The sequence below is a fragment of the Phyllostomus discolor genome, chromosome 2 (assembly GCF_004126475.2).
Source record: "Phyllostomus discolor isolate MPI-MPIP mPhyDis1 chromosome 2, mPhyDis1.pri.v3, whole genome shotgun sequence".
In the NCBI taxonomy this organism is placed as follows: Eukaryota; Metazoa; Chordata; class Mammalia; order Chiroptera; family Phyllostomidae; genus Phyllostomus; species Phyllostomus discolor.
This window is the reverse complement of record NC_040904.2, coordinates 126,028,524-126,051,969: the sequence shown is the minus strand read 5'-3', so window position 1 is coordinate 126,051,969 and position 23,446 is coordinate 126,028,524. Positions and strand designations below refer to the sequence as shown.

At 36.5% G+C, this 23,446-nt stretch overlaps 1 protein-coding gene across 6 annotated transcripts in view; it reads left to right on the top strand.

Moving 5' to 3' along the window:
* The window catches only part of PARP11 (poly(ADP-ribose) polymerase family member 11), an 84,795-nt gene that overhangs the window by 21,153 nt on the left and 40,196 nt on the right, over positions 1-23,446 (top strand). For 5 of the 6 annotated variants that reach the window (XR_004901469.1, XM_036018545.1, XM_028533134.2 and 2 more), the window contains exons 2-4: positions 18,815-18,943; positions 19,778-19,898; positions 22,218-22,293. Coding sequence is in view for 5 of the 6 variants with exons in the window: in XM_036018545.1 (XP_035874438.1) it covers positions 18,815-18,943; positions 19,778-19,898; positions 22,218-22,293 (326 nt within the window). In the remaining variant the exon portion in view is untranslated. The remainder of the gene's footprint in view (positions 1-18,814; positions 18,944-19,777; positions 19,899-22,217; positions 22,294-23,446) is intronic. The other variant, XM_036018546.1, reaches the window with a different exon arrangement.

The following is a 23,446-nucleotide window of genomic DNA, read 5'->3' as shown; positions in this document are numbered from 1 at the left end:
AGATACAACTATAGAACCATGGTAAAGAAAAAATTGATAAATTGGACTTCATCAAAATTAAAAATGTTTGTACAGCATAGATAATATAGTCAATAATAATGTATTAACTATGTATGGTGTCAGTCAAATACAGGAAATATCAGGGGAAACACTTTGTAAAATAAATGATTATCTAACCACTATGCTGTACACCTGAAACTAATGCAAAATAATACTGAGTGTAAAGTGTAATTGAAAAATAAAAGTGTTTGCTGTTCAAAACATACTGTTAAAAGAAGGAAAAACTAAGTCACAGACTGGAGAAAATTTTTGTAAAGCATGAATCTGAAAAATGACATAGCCAGGTATATTAAGAATTCTCAAAACTATTTAAAAAATGCAAGCAAACAACCTAATAGAAAATGACTAAATATTTGATCAGAAACTGCACCAAAGAAGACAAATAGGCAGGAATTAAATACATGAAAAGATTCTCAACATCATTATTCGTTACAGAAATGCAAATTAAAACCACAAAGAAACATAGTTTCATATCTATTTATTAGGTTGGCTAAAATCTAAGAGTCTGGCCATACAGAGTCTTGGTGAGGATGTGGAACAACTATAACTTATACACTGCAAATGGGAATGTAAAATGGTGCATCACTTTTTAAGAATTTAGTTATTTCTTAGAAATTTAAGCACACATTTTTCCACAGGTAAGGGACAAACTGTGATACATCCATATAATGGAATACTGATCAGCAAAGCAATACAAAGGAATTAAGTCTTGATATACACAATACATGAATCTCAGAATAATCATGCTGACTGAAAGAAGTCAGACAAAGGGTACGTACTTTATGACTCCTCATATATATAAATCTTTAGAAAAGGCAAACTATAGTGACATGTTAGTGGTTGCCAGTACAGGGGAGGGGGCATGAAGAAATTTTGGGGGATGATACATATGCTCATCTTCATGTGGTGGTTTAATGAGTGTATACATGTGTGAAAATATGAAATTTTACACTTTAAATGCAGCTTATTGTTAATTATACGTCATTAAAGCTGTTTGTAAAGGTACTTGTCATTTCTAATACAAAAGTCTAGAAAGTAAAACTGCAAAATCCCTCATGGTGTTTGGTGCTGAGTAACACAGTGCCCTTTCAAATGGAGGCACATTCCTGACAGGATAGGAGTACATGAAGGAACTTAGGAGACTTGCTCCTGGGGCTTTCCTGGAGACTTTACCTAGCTATCATCCTGATTTTTTAATGTATAAAGGAAAGCCTTTCAAGTAATTTATCTATAATTTCTTACGAATTTTCCTTTTGTCCACTGTCTGTTTAGGCTACTAACCTCTTCTAGAATCTCTTGTTTCCTTCAGAATCTTGGCTGTGAGAGTCTAATTCTTTGTTCCTTAGCATTTAAAAGGAATGTTTTTATTTAAATGCAATCCACATGCCATACAATTTACCTACTTAAAGTGTGTAATTCAGTATTTTTTAGGAGATTCCCAAGGTTATACAACCATTATCACAGTTTATTGTTAGAACATTTTCATCACCCCAGAAAGAAACTTCTACCCATTAACAGTCATTCCACCTCCTTGCCAGCCCTCAGTAATCACTCACTAGTGTGCTTTCTTGTCTTTATTTTTTAAAAAGATTTTATTAATTTATTTTTAGATAGAGGGGAAGAGAGGGAGAGAAACATCAATGTGTGGTTGCCTTGCACTCACCCCCTACTGGGGACCTGGCCTACAACCCAGGCATGTGCCCTGGCTGGGAATTGAGCCAACAACCCTTTGGCTCACAGGTTGGTGCTCAATCCACTGAGCCACACCAGTCAATGCTTTTCTTGTCTTTACGGATTTACCTATGCTGTACTTTTCAATGGAATCATCCATGGTGTGGTCTCTTGCATCTTGCATCTTTCACTTAGCAAAATGTGTTTAAGGTTCATCAGTGTAGTATTTATTAGTGCTTCACTCACTTTTAAGGATGAATAATATTCTGTTGTATTGTGAATTACCATATTTCTTAATCTATTCATCAGTTGATGGACATTGGATTGTTCCACTTCTCAGCTAATATAAATAATTTTTCTGTTAATGTTTGTATATTAGTATGAATGCATATTTTTGCTCTTCTTGGGTATATACCTTAAGGTAGAACTACTGGGTATATGTTAACTCTATGTTTAACTTTTTGGGGAACTGCAAACTACTTCTCCAGAGTAGTCGCACCATTTTACATTCCCACCAGTGTATATCATACAGTGTGTGAAGGTTCCAATTTTTCCACATTCCCAACAACACTTGTTATTGTCTGCCTTTTATTCTATTTTTCAATTACAGTTTACATTCGCTATTATTTTGTATTACTTTCAGGTGTACATGATAGTGGTTAGATAATCATATACTTTACAGAGTGTGCCCTCTGATATTTCCAGTACCTACCTGGCACCATACATAATTATTACATTATTGAATACAGCCCCTATGCTATACTTTAAATCCCCATAATGGTTTCATAACTACCAATTTGTATTTTTAAAACCCTTCAACTTTTTCACCCAGGTCCCCAACCCGCCTCCCCTCTGGCAACTATCAGTCTGTAGTTTGTTTCAATTTTGTTTGTTTTACATATAAGTGAAATGATATGGTACTTGTCTTTCTGTGACTGACTTATTTCACTTAATATACTGTAGGTCCACCCATGCTGTTGCAAATGTTAAGATACCATTCTTTTCTTTAGCCAAGTAATATTCCATTGTATACTTGTACCACCTCTTTTTTATCCAGTCACCCATTGATGGGCACTTGAGTTACTCCCAAATCTTGGCTATTGTAAATAATGCTGCAGTGAACATAGAGGTGCATATATTCTTTTGAATTAGTGTTTTGGGCTTATTTGGATATATACCCAGAAGTGGAATCACTAGATCATGAGGCAGTTCCATTTTTTAGGACCCTCCATACTGTTTTCCATAGTGGCTGCACCAAACTTCATTTCTACCAGCAGTACATGAGGGTCCCCTTTTTTCCATATACTCACCAATATTTGTTGTTTGTAGCTTTATTGATGGTAGCTGTTCTGACAGGGGTGAAGAGATACTTCATTGTGGTTTTAATTTGCATTTCTCTGATAGTTGGTGATATTGAATCTTATGTTTATTTGTTATCTGTATGTCCCCTTTGGAGAAGTGTATTCAGGTCCTCTGTCCATTTTTTAAATTAGATTGTTTGGGTTATTTTGCTGCTGAGTTGTACGAGTTCTTTATAAATTTTGGGTATGAACCCCTTATTAGATATATCACTGACAATATGTTCTCTCATTCTGTAGATTGTCTTTTTGTTATGTTGATGGGTTCCTTTTCTGTACAAAAACTTTTTAGTTTATTGTAGTTCCACTTGTTTACTTTTTTCTTTTGTTTCCCTTGCCTGAGGAGATATATCAGAAAAAAATATTGCTAATAGAAATGTCAGATATTTTACTAACTTGTTTTCTTCTAGGAGTTTTATGGTTTTGAGTGTGAAAAGGTGGTCTAGTTTCATTTTCTGCATGTATCTGTCCAATTTTTCCAACACTATTGAATAGACTGTTTTAACTCCATTGTATGTTCTTGCCTTTTTTGGTCAAATATAAATTGACCATATAGGCATGAGTTTATTTCTGGGCCTCTATTTTCTTCCATTGATCTATGTGTCTGTTTTTATGACAGTACCATGCTCTTTTGATTACTGTGGTTTTGTATTATAGTTTGATATAAGGTGGTATGATACCTTCAACTTTGTTCTTCTTTCTCAAGATTGCTGTGGCCATTTAAGTGTTTTGTGGCTCCATATAAATTTTTGGACTATCTGTTCTACTTCTGTGAAAACGCCATTGGTGTTTTGATAGGAATTGCATTGTATATATAGATAGCATTGGGCAGTATGGACATTTTAGTGATGTTAATTCTTCCTATCCATGAGCATGGTATATGCTTCCATTTATTTGTGTCTTCTTCAGTATCTAGCAGTTTTGCAAGGACGAGTCTTTCACCTCCTTGGTGAAATTTATTCCTAGGTATTTTATTTTGTTTTTTATTTTTTTAAAAATTTATTTTAATCATTGTTCAAGTACAGTTTTCTCCCTTTTACTCCCATTGGTATTTTATTTTTTTGATGGAATTGTTTTCTTAGTTTCCTTTTCTGGTAGTTCATTATTGGTGTATTAAAAGGCAACTGATTTCTGAATATTTATTTTGTATCCTGCTACTTTGCTGAATTCATCTTTCAGTTCTAGTAGTTTTGGGTTTTGTTTTGTTTTTTTTTGGTGGGATCTTTGGGATTCTCCATATACACTGTGGAGATAATTACAGTTTAATTTCTTCCTTTCCTATTTGGATTCCTTTTATTTTTTCTTGTGGTCTGATAGCTGTGTCTAGGGCTTCTAGTACTATGTTGAATAAGGGAGGTGAAAGCAGACATCCCAGATATTGTTCCTGATCTTAAGGGAAACACTTTTATTTTTTTCCCATTGAGTATGATATTAGCTGTGGTTTTGTTATATGTAGCCTTTATTATGTTGAGGTATGTTCCCTCTATTCTTGTTTCTCTGAGACTTTTCTGGTGGCTGGATTTTGTCAAAAGCTTTATTTTTGCACTGATAGATATAATCATGTCATTTTATTCTTTATCTTGTTTATATGGCATATTATGTTAATTGATTTGTGGATATTATACCAACCTTGCATCCCAGGAATAAATCCCACTTGATTATGGTGTATGATCTTTATAATATATTGTTGAATTCTCATTTTTTACTAATATTTTGTTTAGGATTTTTGGATTTATGTTTGTTAGGGATATTGGCCTAAAACTTACTTTCTTTGTAGAGTCTTTTTCTAAATAAGGATAATACTGTTTTCATAAAATTAAGTTTGGGAGTCTTCTCTTGCGTTTTTGGAATAGTTTGAGAAGGATAGGTGTTAGTTCTTTGAATGTTTAGTAAAATTCACCTGCAAAGCCATCCAGTTCAGGACTTCTGTTTGTTGGAAGTTTTTGTTTACTACTTCAGTTTTAGTAGTTTATTTGGGCTGTTCAGGTTTTCTGTTTCTTCTTGATTCAGTTTTGGAAAATTATATGTTCATATGAATTTATCCATTTTTTCCAGATTATCCAATGTGTTGGCATATTGTTGTTTGTAATGTTTTCTTTTATTCCTTTGTATTTTTGTGGTGTTAGTTGTTCTCTTTTGTTTCTGATTTTATTTTAGGGGATCCTCTTGTTTTTTTTTCCTGATGAGTCTGGTTAAAGGTTTCTCTATCTTGTTTATCTTTTTAAAGAATCAGCTCTTGGTTTCATTGATCTTTTGTGTTTTTTTTTTTTAGACTATATTGTTTATTTCCACTCTGATCTTCTTTCATTCCTTATTCACTTTGGGCTTTGTTTATTGTTCTTTTTTCTAGTTTCTTTAGGCATAAGAACAGAATTGTTTATTTAAGATTTTTCTTACTTCTTGAGGAAGGCCTGTAATGCTATGCATGTCTCTCTTAGAACTGCTTTCATTGTGTTCCATAGATTTTGGGTTGCTGTGTATTTGCTTTCATTTGTCTCAAAGTATCTTTTGACTTCTTCCTTGACCTCATTGTTAACTCATTCTTTGTTTAGTAACATATTATTTAACCTTCATGTATTTGTGTGTTTTTCAGCTTTTGTCTTATAATTGATTTGTAGTTCTACACCACTGTGGCCAGAGAAGATGCTTGATATGATTTCAGTCTTCTTAAATTTATCAGGACTCTCTCTGCATCCTAACATGTGGTCTGTCCTAGAAAATGTTTCATGCACACTTGAAAGAATGTGTATTCTGCTGCTTTGGGGTGAGATGCTCTGAAAAATATCAATTAAATTAATTTAGTCTGGTGTGTTTACAGCTGCTGTTTCCTTGTTGATTTTCTCTCTGGACGGTCTATCTACTGATGTCAATGGGGTGTTAAAATCCCATATTGTATTACTGTTGATCACTTCCCTTATGTCCTTCAAGATTTGCAAGATTTAGGTGCCCCTATATTGAGTGCATATGTGTACACAAGAGTTATATCCTCTTGTTGAATTGACCCCTTTATCATTATGTAATATCCTTCTTGTCTCATATTATAACCTTTGTTTTAAAGTCTCTTTTGTCTGATATAAGTATTGCTACCCCAGCTTTTTCTTTTTTCTTTTTTGGTTTTCATTTGCATGAAATACCTTTTTTATACCTTTACTTTCAATCTTTGTGTATCTTTCATTCAGAGATGGGTCTTTTGTAAACAACATACATGTGGGTCTTATGGGTTTTTTAAACTTTTTATCCATTTGGCTACCCTATGTCTTTTGATTGGAGAATTTAATCCATATACATTTAAAGTGTGTACTGATAGGTATTTATTTATTGCCATTGTATTCTTTATAACTCTGTTCCTTATTTTTACTTCCTTCTTAAAGAAATCCCTTTAACATTTCTTGTAATATTGGTTTGGTGGTAATGAACTCCTTTATGTTTTTCTTGTCTGGGAAGCTCTTCATTTCATTTTAAATTTTAAATGATAGCTTTGCTGGGTAGAGTAGTCTTGGTTGTAGGTTCTTGCTTTTCATGAATTTCCATATTTTGTGTCAATTCTTTCTGACCTGAAAGGCTTCTGAGAAATCAGCTGACAGACTTGCAGGAATCTGTCTTTCTCTTTGTGCTTTTAAGATTATCTCTTTGTCTTTAATCTTTGTCATTTTAATTATGATGTGTCTTGATGTGGGCTTCTTTGAGTATCTTGTTTGGGACTCTGCATTTGCTGAACTTGTGTGTTTTCCTTCCCTTGGTTAGGAATGTTTTTAGTCATTATTTCTTCAAATATGTTCTAAATTCCTTGCTCTCTTTCTTCTCCTTCTGGTATTCCTATGATGCAGGTGTTGTTATGCTTGATGTTGTTCCAGAAGTCTCTTAAACTATTCTCACTTTTTAAAAATATATTTTTCCTTCATGCTTCTCTGATACGGTGTTTTCTGCTACCTTGTTTTCCAAATCGTTGATTCAGTCTTCTTCTTCATTTAACCTATTGGTGATTTCTCCCAATGTATTCTTCATTTCTGACTGGTCCTTTTTAATTGTTTCTATGTCCTCTTTTATGTTTATTTTTCTCATTGTTTAAGTTCCCACTGAGTTTATCCATTCTTCCCTTAAGTTCCTTGAGCATTGTTATAACTGTTGTTTTGAACTCTGTGTCTCATAGATTGCTTTCCTTCATTTCACCTAATTCTTATTTTGGGGATTTTTTTTGTTTCATTCAGGGAATGTTTCTTTAACTCCCTATTTTGGCTGCCTCTCTGTGATTTTTTCTGAGTATTAAGTATATCTGCTGTGCTTCCCAGTATTTGTATGGTGGTCTTATATGGTCACCATACAAATACTGGTGGCCTTATGGGGCTTAGTGGCACAATCTCCTTGACCACCTCAGCTAGTTGCTCCAGGGATGTCCCTTGTGTGGGTTTTATGAACCTTCAAGTTGTAGTCGAGTCTTGACTGCTATTGGTCTCTCCATGGGTGGGGTTGACCCTGGGCCTGGCTGATTTTGGGAATCCATCCTGACCACAGTGTATGGGCTGCTCTGTAGGAGCTGACCCCACAAACTGGAATTTACCCCAACAGAGTCTGCTGCCTCCTGGGATCTCCCTTAGGGTGTGCTGCTTGTAGAGCTAATTGGGTTGTGCTCTAATGTGGTCTAAATCCTGCCACCAGGTGTGTTGGTTCTGGGGCCTCTTGGGAGGGACTCTGGTATAGGTCAATGTCAGGTGCTACCTGTGACAAATCCTGGGTTACCTGTTTGTAGATATACAGTTTGTGTTTGTTTCTTCTGGGCCTGGATATGTGTGGGAGGGGCTGTGCTGTGCAGCAAGACTGGCTTCCACCAGCACCGAGCCCAGGGGCAGCTCAGCAAAAGGCCCAACGCCTCCCAAGATCTGCCTGCACTTGCTGGCAGCACGTTAGACTCAGTCACTGAAAGAGCCTCTGGTGGTATATAAGTTGGTTGAGGTAGGCTCTCAGTGAGTCACCAGGTAGGAGCGAGCGGTGTTCACTAGACTGATACAGATTCACACTTGGTGCCATTGCTGGAACTGAGGTCACTCAGCAACATTCTCGAGGTACAGCAAAGCCAGCTGCCACCCTCTGGTTGCCTATTGACTTTTGTGTTGGGGCAGGGTCTCAGGGAGTTCTCAGGGTGAGGCCACAGAGTTAATAAAACCCAAACAGACCAAGATTAGGCCATGTGAAGAGAGGGCTCTGCACAAAAATGATAATGCTGGTTGGGCATATGAGCAAAAAATGGCCCCACCCTGGAGCCATACTACTCAGTCTCTCCCTCCTTGAGAGCCTTGCAAGAGAGTCTGTACCCAGAGCCCGAGCTAACCATAGACAGCTGATTCCTCTGCAGGGTGTGAACTTGGGGAGTGGGGCACCAAGAGTTGGGCGGGGGGCATGCTCAACCCTAGATGGCATCTGTGGGCAGTGGGGGAGAGAGACTCAGCACAGGGCCCCTGGCAGCTATCCCTACAGCTCTCTCCTCAGAGTCACACAACCCAGTCTGTCTTCACATGACTCCGGTTCGCTCTGATTCGTCCTCCCTCTGTTGGAGCCAAGAATGAATGAATGAGATTTTGTGTCTAACAGACTCCCTTCTCTGCCTGGCAGACAGAATCCGCTCTGATTTTCACAGTCAGACATGTGGACTTCTCTTCCTGGCTCTGGTGTTCTGGGCTGTGAAACTTGGTGTGGGGTTGAGACCCCACACTCCTCAGGCGGGCCCTTAGCAGCTGAGACTATCTCTACAGATTCTCAACCACCACATGTGGGTATGGGGCCAGCCCCTTTTGTGTCTACACCCTTCCTACTAATTTTAATGTAGCCTCTGTAAATCCTTGGTTATAAGACTTTCATTTAGCTCATCTTCACTTGGTTATTTAGGTTGATTGTTCTAAAATTTAGTTGTAATTCCAGTTTGGACCTGGGAGGAGGTTAATGTAACTTCCATCTACTCTGTAGCCATCTTGAATTTCTGTTGTCTGTCTTTTTTTGGCTGTGGACATTTTAGTAAGTGTGAAATGGTACTGCCCCATGTGTATATTTATGTTTTTAGGTGCATACTGTTAAAGCAACTTCAGAAAGCTTGGGCAGAAAGGTTACTTGTTTCTGCTGTTGAGCTTTCCTTAGTGCCTCAAGTCTCTTTTATTTGAGGTGTTCCAGTTCATCCTTGTCAAGCTAACCAGTGTCTGAATTTCAGCATCCAAATATTCTTCTAGTTTGGTAGCCTGAAGCAACTGATTCTCCAGGGCTTTTGCAAACATGTCAACAGATGCATTAGCTTCCATTCTTTACAATTCAGCCTTGCTGCTGAGCTCTCAGTGATACCTGAGAAGTGATGAACCAGTGGATCAGCAGCTCAGTATTGCAGCAGCTACTAGTGGCTACAAACTGGCCGTTGCTTTAGCCTCCAGATTGGCTGAGGCCCTTATGCTTTACAGCCTGTGATACCTGAGGAAGTGAGGTGGGAAGAGGGCATGAGTGCAGTGAGCTTTCATTGTTGTTTTGATGTGCATTACTGATGACTATTGATACTGACATTTCTTCTTTGGAGAAATATCTATTCAAATCCTTTGTCCATTTTTAAATTAGATTATTTGGCTATTTTTTATTGAGTTGTAAATTTTCTTTGTGTATTCTGGGTACTTGTGCTTTATCATATGTATGATTAGCAATTATTCTCTTTTTGTGAATTGTCTTTTCATTTTCTTTTTTTTCCTGTCAGGTTTCCATTCTTTTCTTTTTAAAGATTTTATTTATTTATTTTTAGAGAGGGAAGGGAGGGAGAAAGAGAGAGAGAGAGAAACATTAATGTGCATGCAACCCAGGCATGTGCCCTGACTGGGAATTGAACCTGCGATGCTTTGGTTCACAGCCCACGCTCAATCCACTGAGCTATGCCAGCCAGGGGTATTCATTTTTCTTGAAGGTATCATTTGTAGTATAAAAATGTTTAATTTTGATGTAGTCAAATTTATCTATTTTTCTTTTGTAGCTTGTTCTTTTGGTGTCATGTCTAAGAAACCACTGTCTAACCCAAGGTCAGAGATTTTTGCGTATTATGTCAAGTGGGAGTCCATTTTCATTCTTTTGCATGGGGACATTTAGCTGTTTTAAAACTATTTGTCAAAAACACAGTTCTTTCCTCCTTTGAATTGTCTTGGCACCTTTGCTGAAGATCAATTCACAAAAAATGGCAGGCTTTATTTCTGGACGGTTAGTTTTGTTTCATTGACCTGTATGTCTGTTTTCATACTAGTCCTACACTTTTTGTTTATGTAGTTTTGTATTAAGCTGTGAAATCAGGAAGTATAAATCCTCCAAATTTGTTCTTCTTTTTCGAGATTGCTTGGTTATTCTGGGACTTTGGCATTTCCATATAAATTTTAGGATCTGCTTGTCAATTTCTGCAAAGAGTTAGAAAGAATTTTGTTAGGAATTGCATTGACTTTGAAGATCAATTTGGGAGCTATTGCCACCTCAACAGTAAGCCTTCTGACCAATGAACATGGGATGTCTTTATTTATTTAGATTTTCTTTAATTTCTTTCACTAGTGTTATGAGGTTTTCAGTGTATACATCTTGCATATCTTTTGTTATACTTACACCTAAGCATTCTATTCTTGTTGGTGCTATTGTAAATGGAATTGTTTTCTTAACTTCATTTTTGGAATGTTCATTGTTAATGTGTAAAAATCTAATTGAGTTTTGTATGTTTACTTTTTATCTTGAAATGTGTTGAACTTGTTTACTAGTTCTAGTAGTTCTTTTGTGAATTCCTTAGAATTTCCGACACAACGTCATGCCATCTGCAAATAGAGAATTTTACCTACTTTTAGTAAATCTGGATGCATTTGTATTTATTTATTTCTTGGATAGTTGCCCTGTTTGAACCTTCAGAACAATGTCAGATCAGACATCTGACTACTTCTGACTACTACTGACTACTACTACTACAGTAGACATATGACTACTACTTATTTGCTATATATACATACCAAATAAATTGCTTTTATTTTTCATTAAATATTTGGTAGATTTCACCAGTGTAGCCATTTGGGATTAGACTTTTCTTTGTGGAAAGTTTTTTTTTAAGATTTATTTATTTATATTTATTTTTAGAGAGGGAAGGGAGGGAGAGAGAGAGAGAGAGAGAGAGAGAGAGAAACATCAATGTGCAGTTGCTGGGGGCTGTGGCCTGCAACCCAGGCATGTGCCCTGGCTGGGAATCGAACCTGCAACACTTTGGTTCGCAGCCCGTGCTCAATCCACTGAGCTACGCCAGCCAGGGAAAGTTTTTAAATTATTAATTTGGTCTCAGTATTTATTATAGGCCTATTTAGATTTCTATTTTTTCTTGAGTCATTTAATGATTTGTATTCATCTAGGAATTTGCTTATTTTAATTCCTGGGGTACAGCCGTTCATATTATTACCTTATAAATCTTGTATTTCTGCAAGATCAGTACTGATGTCCCCTGTTTTATTCCTTATTTTAGTAATTTGAGTTTTCTCTCCTTTTCTACTTAAAGGCTTGTAAATTTTATTTTTCTTTTATTTGGTTTTGTTGATTTTCTCTATTGTTTTCTATTTTCTACTTCACCTTTTTTTTTCAAACCCTTTATTATTTCCTTTGTTTGCTTTGTGTTTAGTTTGCTTTTCTCTTTCTAAAATAGAATGTTTTTGTTGAGATTTTTCTTCTTTTCTAATATAGGCATTTACAACTATAAAGTTTTCTCTGAGCATTGCTTTAGCTACATCCCATAAGTTTTGATATATTATGTTTTTATTTTCACTCATCTCAACATACTTTTAAATTTCACTTGGGATATTTTGACCCCTTAGTTCTTTAGTAGTGTGTTACTGAATTTAAAATACATGTGAATTTCATAAATTTTCTTATTATTCATATTGGTAATTCCATTTTGGTGGGAAAACAAACTTTGTATAATTTCATTCCTTTTAAAATTAGTGGAACTTTTTTTATGGCATAAATATGAGGGGGGCCCCATAAAAACCTGGAATTTATTAATAGAAAATAGTGTATTTAATCTTACATATTTAAACTTCAGTCATCTTCAAAGTACTCTCCATTTCATGCAATACACCTTTAGGAACTTTTTTCCACACTACTCAAAACAGTTTTTGAACTCATCGATTTTGATGTCTTTTAGTGCTTCTGCGTTTTTTTGTTTCACCTCTTCCACAATGGCAAAATGATTCCTGTTCAGGACTTTTTCATCAGGGGAAACAAAAAAAAGTCACCTGGCGCAAGATCAGGTGAATAGGAGGGGTGGGGCAAGAGGGTCATGTTGTTTTTGGTCAAAAATTGCTAAACATTCAGTGTGGTGTGAGTAGGTGCACTCGTAAGTCACCCATCATGAAATGGGCAAATGCGTTGAAACAGTCTTCAGAAAAAAAAAAAAAAAATTCACTGAGGCTGAATGCAGCCTCTCACAATGCCAGCTGGTATGCTGATATAGATGGGTTCCTAGAACACTCATCTAGCAGAGAATGTTTGTCCTACGAGGGTCCAACTCTCCAGAAGAAAATCCCACTTTGGGGGGTCCCTCCTTGTATGGCAACCTCCTATGGTGGACGATAATCTCAGGAGGCCTCTCGACTGTCCCTTGTTCTCTATATTAAATTTCTGCCTGTTCTGCCATTCTGCTTGTTGTCAGAGCTTCAGGCTTCCCATAAATTGTTTTTTATCAAGATTTCCATTTTTTTCTGTAGTATTCTTAGGCACGAGAGTCTCTACTTTCTGTTCCAAATAAAGTCAATTTCCTCAGGTAGAAATGTAAAGCTCTTTGTTCTTATGGCATGCCTTCCCCTGGATTAGAGTCCCTGTGCCACTGTTCCTGGAGCTGGGACTGGGGCACTTTTCCCAGAGTGATGCCTCAGTTTTTGAGTAGACATTAGGTGGGAGGGGTGGTGGCAGCTTATGTTCTTCTTGACTTACTCTTCCTGGCATGAAACTGCTACCCTATGAGCAAACTGGGGTGGTAGCTATCAAGGCCCAGTCTTCTTTGTCTTGTAGGCCTGGAGTCAAGTTTCTACCAAATGAGTGGGGTCTGAATGGAGGAAGGGAAACTGGGGCTCTGTGTGCCTTCCCAGAATAGAGTTCTGTAGCTCCTGGCTGAAGGGAATGAGAAAACCCAGCAGCCTGCTCCTCCTAAGGTGAAACTAGCCCCAGACTGGAAGCTGGAAGGAAAAGGAGCCCCTGCCTTCTTGGCTGCAAATGCTGGAGGCAGAGCTTGTGTGATACAGAGCTGGTGAAGTAGGGGCAAAAGAACAGATCTTGGTTTAAATGCCACAGACTCTTGCCTGTTCTGAGATTTAATAGATTTTTTTTGAGTAAATGTGTCACTATTTGGTGTATGCCCTTAGGACAATTTCCAGAGACTTTTTTTTTAAATAATGTTCATCAATTAAACTGCAGTTTTGTTGGGGAGAGGGTCCACTGATTTCCTGACTCTGTCATTCCAAATGTTCTACCCTGTTTTTAAGCTTTTAGTATCAAGTTTTGGATCTTCTTCAAGAGACAAGCACATTTTCCAGACCAAAAATTATTTCCTTGAGGTATTATGTTTATACTAACAAAATAAATAATACTTTGTATATTGTAATAAACCTATCAGAAAGCTTTTATCCAGTCTGGAAGGGGGCAGTATATTTTCTTCTGTAGAACAGGATTTTGACTTTAAACTCATTTTTCACATAGTCTTTCAGTGTGATGATCCAGACTGACTATTCTCAGGCCCCATAATATGACCTTTGGAATAGATAGCATTATAGATAGTCTCCACTAGTGTACTGCACTTCAAAATTTACAAAATGTTTTTCACCTTGTATTAACTCTTTTTCTTCACTCTCTGATGTGGAGGTAGTATCATTATCTGCCAATTAAAAACTGGAAAATCAGTGCAGAGTTATGTATGGCATTGTGGCTGAACTAATTCATTCAGCTGACGTTTATTAATTGCCCACTCCGTGACAGACAACTTGCACACATTCTTTTTATTGCCTATTAGTGTATTCTAACCTAGATCTATTATTACTATGGATATGTTATTTTAAAGTTATTAATTTGAACTTGACTACTCTATGAGCTTTGTGCAGAATAGCCATTCCCTTGGAGGGAAAATTTATTGTAGAAAACTGTTAAGATTTAGTCTTATGAACTGAGTCCAAAAAGAAAGCCACAGCATCTGTGAAGAAAAGCAACCAAATTAAGCTTCGGCAACAGACGAAAGAAGGAACGACCGCCGTATACGAAGAAGCAGCAGTGGGTGTTGGCCGCTTAGGGAAGAATTGACACACAGGAGGCCTTGGGTGTTTCTTAAATCTTCTTTGCATTGCTAACTTGATGTTTCTAGACAAAATAATTACGTTTCCTCTGCTTCGGGTTTTTCATAAATTTAATTGAAGAATACAGTGCAACCTCGGTTCTTAGACTTAACTTGTTCCAAAAGGCTGTTCGAGAAGTGATTTGTTCAAAAACTGAATCACACCTGAGAGACACGTGACTGTGATCATATAGGTATTGGCATGAATGGGTTGTCAGGTTGAAAACTGAAGTGTTCTCGGTTGACAACCAAGGAATTGTTGTTGTCTGTGAATAAGTTGGTGGAGAACTGAAGGTTTGACTGTAATGACTTCTGCACATTGTGTTATGTAGGAAAAAAACTAGTGTAAATTGATATATAATTTCATAAAATTTGAAGTGCTTTAGGAATGCTCAATACAATAGTACCTCTCTATAGTGTCACCCTGTCTAAAACAGGGATTAAATATGAGTCTGTCCTAGGTCCTACACAAAACTGTTGATGACAGGAAGTCCTGAAAGGACTTTGGTAAAACACTTTCACTTAACCTGGCTTAACATGTGATCTTAGGGACACTGTGATAAGGCAAAGCATCCACGTTGCCTATACGCTGAATTGCCTTTTCTAGTAGAGAATAGATAAAACTCGCAAGCCAAATATTTGTCTCAACTATTACCTTCAGAGTCATTCTTCCAAATTCTTTCTGAGTATTTTCAGGAGAAAAACTGAAGTTTTGTCATTTTTGCTTTGCTTTTTTCTCACAGTAAAATAGCCAAATGATGTGAATGTTAATAGAAGGAAGAAGCAGAAGTTATGAATAGTAAGCATGTACAAATGACCCTAAATTTGAAATCATTGCCTTTATTATGTGGTTAAAATATATAAGGTAAATAGTGGGTCTTAAACCTAAAGCTCCTGATCCTGGGTTGTTCTATTTCTTACTTCTTAGCAGCCAATCAAATTTAAAACATGAAGGGAAAAAAGAAAACCAGAAAATAATAATAAAGCATTTCCTTGGTGAGAGGTTCAAAACATGAATAAAAAATAACAAGTCCCCTTCATTGAGGTCAGGTACAGTGCTTGGTACTTTTCAGGATCGTCTCCTTCCTTTCTAACGACAACCTAGTGAGGCCGGAGCCTTTAATCTCCATTTCATGATGAGGAAACTGGCCTAGACAAGGCAACGGAATCTCATCCCAGGTCACATAGCTTCTGGAAACACGATGGACATTTAAAATAATGAAATTAAAAACAAATATTTAAAAAATTACTCAAGTGCATATTCTTTTTTTTAAAAATAAGGTATATAGGAAATAAAAACTTTAAAAATCACCAATAATTATGTATGTGTGTATATGTGTGTATGATTATACACACTCACATAAGGAGGGAGGGGCAGAGAGAGAGAGATGAAAGATAAATAATAACTTGATAGCACTGGTTAACCCTGGAGAAGGTAGGTGAGAAGATACAAGGAATGGAAGTGTGGAAGTAATGGTCAAAAAGTCTCTAGGATTATCTTGTGAAGCCAGTCCTCTTGATTAGCTATATTAATTTAAACTAGTAATTAAAAATCCTTTAAAAATGAAGACAAAAAGCACCAGTCCGATAAAGTTTTATCTTCTTTGGCTAACTTCTCTGCCCCTTCTCTGGTGACTTCCTCTGTATCACAATCCCCACCCAAGAATGTTTAAAACTTTTCAAAAACAGCTTGTATATGTTAGTTGATCAAGGCCTGTCCAGAAAGTATCCATCCATGCACTATGAAAAATAGAGACATTTATTGAAGGAGATACAAAATACAAGAAACATTGTACATAGGACAGTGACACCTCAGTCTTCTTCAAAATAGGCACCTTGGGACTTCACACAATTCTCCCAATAGCCTTCAGCTGCCCTATTGTATTTTCCTGAATCTCATCTGGGGCCTAAAATCTCTTCCCTTTCAATGGTGATTTTAGTTTTGGGAAAAGCCAGAAGTCACAGGGCACCAAATCTGAGTTGTAGTGGGACTGAGTCACCTGGGTGATTTGATATTTTTCCAGAAACTCTTCAGTAGATGTGATGTATGTGTGGGTGCACTGTCACAGTGAAGCTGCCAGTCACCATTCACCCATAGCTGTAGGCTTCTTAATCATCCAAGTAGTTTCTGTGGATGAATGTTCAAGCTTAATGAAAAATTTGATGTAGATTTGTTGCTCTACTCATTCAGTTTTTTAAACTTATTTTAGTTCTTAAAATATTTTATTTATTTATTTTTAGATAGAGGGGAAGGGAGAGAGAAGAGAGGGATAGAAACATCAACATGTGGTTGCCTCTCACACTCCCCCTGCTGGGGACCTGGCCTGCAACCCAGGCATGTACCCTGACTGGGAATTGAACCAGTGGCCTTTTGGTTCACAGGCTGGTGCTCAATTCATGGAGTCGCATCAACCAGGGCCAGGTTTTTTTTTTTTTAAGTTTTACTTTGAGTAAAGTGACTTTATAATTTTATTTATTCAGTTAATAAATGGTTTTGTTTTTTTCTCTCTTTTTTTATTGTTGTTCAAGTACAGTTGTCTCTATTTTTACCCCACCACTCCCCCCCACCCTAGCCATCCCCACCTCCCACCCTCAATCCTAATCCCCTTTGGCTTTGTCCATATGTCCTTTATGTATGTTCCTTGGCAACGCTTCCTCCTTTTTCCCCCATTATCACCTCCCACCTCCCCTCTGGTTACTGTCAGTTTGTTCTTTATTTCAATGTCTCTGGTTATACTTTGCTTGCTTATTTGTTTTGTTGATTAGGTTCCACTTATAGGTGAGATCATATGGTATTTGTCTTTCACTGCCTGGCTTACTTCACTTAGCATAATGCTCTCCAGATCCATCCATTTTGTCGTGAAGGGCAGGAGCTCCTTCTTTCTTTATGCTGAGTAGTATTCCATTGTGTAAATGTACCATATGCACACCAGTGTTCATAGCAGCACAATTTACAATAGCCAAGTGTTGGAAACAACCTAAGTGTCCATCAGTAAATGAGTGGATCAAAAATATTCAGTTTTTTTAAATGAGATGGCCACACAGTACACATGCTCACTCAACATCATCTACAGCCCCCACTTATTAGTACAGTGAAGTCGTCATTGTTCATACATGTGCATTCCAGTTCATTCTCCTTGACTGCCAGGTTATATCAGTGTTGCACACTCCATTCTTACATTAACATGGTTGGATTTTTTTCTTGTAGTTAAGGAAAATGGTTGGACAGACCTATCAATGATTATGAAATCATTGATAATGAAGTATAAGGCAGTATACCATGGTGATTAAGTGCATAGACCCTGGATCTAGAGTGCTTGAGTTTGAATCCTGGCTTCTTGATTGTTTCTCCTCTTTGTACCTCAGTTTCCTCATTTATACAGTTGGGCTAATAGTACCTATCTTATAGGGTTGTTGTAAGGCTTAAATGAGTTATTATCTTAACTGAGAACAGTACTTGGCACATAGTAAGAGCCATATAAGGGTTATAATTATTATCCTAACACTCAGGAAAAACTACAATAAATTTTGGTATATCCAGCCAGACTTTCTTTCTATGTACACATATAAACACATACATGTACAAGTACATATACATGCATATACATTCATGTGGGTAAATATAGAAGTATTTTTAATTAAAATTGGATTATATTTTTATTTATTACAACCTTCTTTGTACTAAACACTATATATGTATATATATATATATATATTTAAATGTTTTATTTATTTATTTTCAGAGAGAAGGGAAGGAAGGGAGAAAGAGAGGGAGAGAAATATTAATGTGCGGTTGCCTTTTGCACACTCCATACTGGGGACCTGGTCTACAACACAGGCACATGCCCTGACTGGGAGTCAAACCTTCAACCCTTTGGTTCACAGGCCAGCGCTCAATCCACTGAGCCACACCAGCCAGGGCCTGAACACTATGTATTATATACATCTTTCCATGCCATTAAATGAAATGTTTAAAACAAAAATTAGATATAGTTGGTCTAAGTCAGATATAGTCGTGATAGCATGGACCCTTTTAACCAAAAACATGGATAAACATATGATGAGACAGAAATTTTTTGGCACTATACTGAGAATCTGGAGAGTGCTTATAGATTTGGATACAACTTACTTAAATGGTTGAATGGACATTGATATATTCTACCTAAGTGTATCATTATTTGTTTTATTTGGTAAGCAGTGTTATTCAACATTTTTAAATGTTTATCTTCAGAACTAATATATGACATAGAATGCTGCTTTTGAAGTGTCATGGGGGAAAAACCCTTGGAATATAATTCTTTGTAAGAAGAAAATAATGTGTAAAAAGTACACTGATTATTGGAAAAAAATATTTTTCTTGACCTCTTTCTTACCGTTTCAGGAGATGTTTCACAAAGCAGAAGAATTCCTATCTAAAACCACAGACAGTGAGGTGGATGAGATGGACACATCAGACACCCAATGGGGCTGGTTTTACTTGGCAGAGTGTGGAAAGTGGCACATGTTTCAGGTATTTCCTGTCCTTAAACATTAGCAGAAGGGGCTCAGATCCACTCAGTGTCATCTTACTGATCAATAAGATGAATGCGAGTGAACCCAAAAGAAATCTAACCCTAAAGAAATCAGATAGCTTAACTAAAAGGAAAGATTAGAAATTCTTCTAGTCCTTTTCCTTTTCTTTCCCCTGGGTTTTCACAATACTTTATTTAGAAGAAACAGTCTATGTTTACTGTGTGTACAGAAGGCGATTGTGACTGAGAGTTGCATGGTATCAGAACATCTGAGCAACTCCAAGTTTGATTTGGTGGACAAAGGAAGGGAAGATAACAGCCCATATTAAACACCTTCTGTACACCAGGAATTATGTTAGGTGTTGTACAAATGTTTTTTCCTTTATCCTCATAACAACTTTGAAGCAGATGTTGATACTCTGTCTTATGGTCAAATTACAGTAAAGTTACTGTAATTTGTCCAGGGTCACACAGCTAGTTAATGATTAAGTTAATGATTAAAGCTTGTGGTCTTTTTTTTCCTTACAAAGCCACTTAAAGAAGATTTAATTTTCGAGCCACTTAGGACATGTAATGATTGTCATAATTTTTGACAATTGTAATAATTTCAGAAATGGCATTGTACTCAGATGTTGAAGTATCTTTGGTGGAAATCATTGAACTGTTTTTAACATGTTGGCTTAGCTGTGATTCTCCCAGTGTATAGGGAACTAGAACAGGTGATTAGTTAGGTTTTCCTTGCTTCCCTGTCCTCTGTCTCTGTGACCACAGTACCACCTCACTGCCATTAATGTGAACAGCTGGTAAATGAAACTTTCTGGTTTGTCTTAAAGCCGGATACCAACATTCAGTGTTCAGTTAGCAGTGAAGATATCGAAAAAAGCTTCAAAACAAATCCTTGTGGGTCCATTTCTTTTACTACTTCCAAATTCAGCTACAAGATAGACTTTGCAGGTATGTGTTTTTTTTTTCCTAATAGTTGTATGTTTTTAGTATACTATATGGTGAAATCTACAGTTCTGAAGATCAGGATTAGTTGGTGACATTTATAAACAGTGAAATAAATCCTTTCTGAAATACATAAAATACTTCTTTAAAAATGCAAGATTTAAAATCTTCTTGAACAGCATTATCTTTTCTAAAGGAGTATTCATATGCTTCTTCTAGATACTAACATATTTGGGCATGGTCATATATTCATGTAATTTTTCTCTTCTAGTCAACACAAACACCTTAAACTATTGTTTTATTCCTTGTCATATCAGTCTTTTGAAATAGATTGGAACCTTTTTATTTTAAGGATCAATCTGAGCAGTTAAGTGACAAAGTTGGTGATAGTTTTTTAAGATCAGAATTCAGAAGAATGACCCACCTCTTTGTACCTTTGCCAGAAACTTTCTTTAATGGCCATAGCCTTCTGCCATTTTCTGATTTCACTGGCTTTTTCACAGATTAGCCAGCTAATCTGGAACTCAGCTGCACTTTGGATTGTATTCATTGGATTGTATATGGGCATGATTTGGGGTATCCCATGAAAAACTATTGTATTCAGCCCCCTCATTTGAAGCTGCTATAGTCCCAGCTGTTTGCTACTTTGAGGCAAACACAACCTGGTTGGGGAAGGTTTCTTAAGAAAAGTGTACTTTGGTTGGTACACGCTCAGTCCTCTTAACTGTTCTTCCCAGTTTCTGTAAATAGTGTCTTTATGACAGTTAGTAGCATGTTGTTATAGGATAGGGTGGGAAAACCTTAGGAAATTTCCTCAGATGAGCTAAGGCCCAGAAATAGTGAAGGGGGTTTGTCCAGCGAGAGGTTGATGCAACAGAATCCGTAATGATTACTATCCCCCCAAAGTTTTTTTTCTTCTTTTAAATCTAGAGTTAAAACCATTAGATTCTTATTCCTGACTAATGATAACATTTGTTTAATGGCATTAGACAAACAAGCTGCCTGCTTTTAAGGGGGCCCTGACATTTGTCTTTCTCCTACAGTCTAGACAGAAGGTGTCTGATAGGCATTTTAGTCCTGTGCACAAGGGCCAGCTTTGAAGCAATACTGAGACATACTGATATGCACAGACATCACTCCTACAGAGGATGAAGTTTATCAAAGCATGTGGTAGATAATTCTGCAAGCTACATGTTTCTGAATAAGTAGTTTCTAATAAACTGTATTTTTGGGGAGCTTTCTCTCGGCACTGTTTATTAAAACTTTTTTTAATCAAGTAAAAGTCACATGTAATAACTCAAGTTCCGCAATCCTCTATATAATGATCGTTTCAAAAGTCTGAGTATTAGCATTTCACATGTCCTATTTGCAAAATTAGCCCCAACCATTCTGCCACAAGCCAATTCAGGTTCTCGCTATAAAAATGGTGAAAAGCAAACTCAAAATGATGCAGCATGGAAGACACCACAGGCTTTGGTTTGTGTGCTTAGATCTTGCTTTTCCCTGCACAGTGGTTAATGCCAGTGTGTACAGAGTCCAGGAGAATACAGAAAGGGCAGAGCATACTTTATACCTCATTTGTCTAGGTGGTTGAATCCCTTTTTTATGGAATGGAATAATGCCAATTAATATAATAAACTGACTAGAGACTGGCATTAAGACTTTGTATTCAACTTTGTGGGAATGAAGAAATGGTCCTGGTAAATACTGCCACTGCTGAGGCATGGACAAAAGAAGAAAATGATTCCTTTGGGTAATTAGTCCTTTAGCATTAGAATCTCTTATGTAAGTATGTATTGAGTCTAGCTAGGTTTTCTGTGCTTTGGTTTAGGTATACAATTTAAAGAGAAGGCAAGAAATGTACAAATTTTTGAAATTCTGTGAGTAGTGCCAATTTTATAATGGTAATGTATTTTTTAATCATTTCCAAAATTTTTGGAGAAATCAACCTATATTTTCCTCTTAAGCCAACTAGAATATTCAGTACTATCATTCTTTTCTCCTTCTGGTACTCTTAATTTTCCTAAGTGTAGAACTCTTCTATTTAATGTTAGAAAAAAATAGATCCTGCATACTGAGCAGCACTTGAGATAGCATTCTTTTGTGTGAACGTAGATCAGGCAATGAAGCTGTCCTCCCTGAATTGTACTTTTATGACATGCTAGATACGTAGGTAGTAAAGTATCTTTAATGTGCTGTGTTTGTCAGCTACCCCCAAAGCTCTGTGATTCCTGATTATCAAGTAGGGCAGCTATAAATCTTTGTGACAATTTGTAGCACAGTATGTTTCTATGACTCACCCAACATCTCTGTCTTTGTATGCAGAAATGAAGCAAATGAACCTCACCACTGGGAAACAGCGCTTAATAAAAAGAGCCCCCTTTTCTATCAGTGCTTTCAGGTACCGTAAAGAGCACAGGGGTAGAAAGAATGGGCTTTTTTTTTTTCTTTCTTAATATTTGACATAGGAACAGTTAGACTGAAAATATTTTGGTAAGTTATTTAATGATCTTAATATTGATCCCTTCATTACTGAATCATCATACTTGATGAAATAGCAATATAATTATTTTCTGCCCATGTTGGCTTTCCTGTTAGCTTTTTAATTTCCCTCTATATGCTTATATTTTTCAATTCTTTAGAACAGTTTGCATGGTAGTTAAAAAACACCTTATAGTCTCTGCTTTGCATCCTTAAAATAACCTACTGAGGTAATTTTGAATTAACTTGGAAATACTGTCACAGAACCATTCAGTTATTTGGGCCCTAAATCCTAAATAATTACCAGTCTTCTCCACCTCTTCTGATTCCCACTGGGCAACTCCTAGAGGTAGTTCAAGTTTATAGTGACTAAAGGAGACCTACAGGGGATGGGAGTGCAGTGGGACAGCAGTATTGCTACTTGTTCCCTGTTACAAGTTTTCCTTTTTTCTATTTCTGGATTTATTTGGCCTGAAAAGTGGTATAAATGCCAGAAGAAAATAAATATTTTGTATTACTTTGAATGGAATTGAAGGGGAAATATCTTACACTGTGTCTACTATTTTCCGGAATGATTCTTCCAGCAAGTTTTAAAATTCTTGCTGTTCAAAGTATTGAAAATTAAAAAGAAAAACTGCTAACATGTGAATTTTAAGAGATACCCCTTGCTCATTCCAAAAAAATATTTTGAAAGAATTAGATTAAGGGATGAAAAACTGTAAGTTTCTATTAGTTTGTTTCATGAGACTTTTGGTTTATATTTTAGCATCCTGATATAAAAGTTATTTAAGTACTTATGTAATGAATGCTCTAGTACTTCTATGGAACATAGAGAATATTATTTCCTTACAACTATATCATATCCTCCTCCTCAAGTACAAGGAATATATATGGTAAAGGAATTACTTCAAAGAGTATGTAATCTGGGAGAAAAATGAGACATAATAATGGAAAATATTATTGTAAAGGCATGTTATTATATCTGGTATAGTTTGGTGGGGAGAAGAAGCATAGTCTTTGTTCTCTCACACACTGTGCAAACCATAAAACAAAGGTGGGAGAGGGAAAGACTG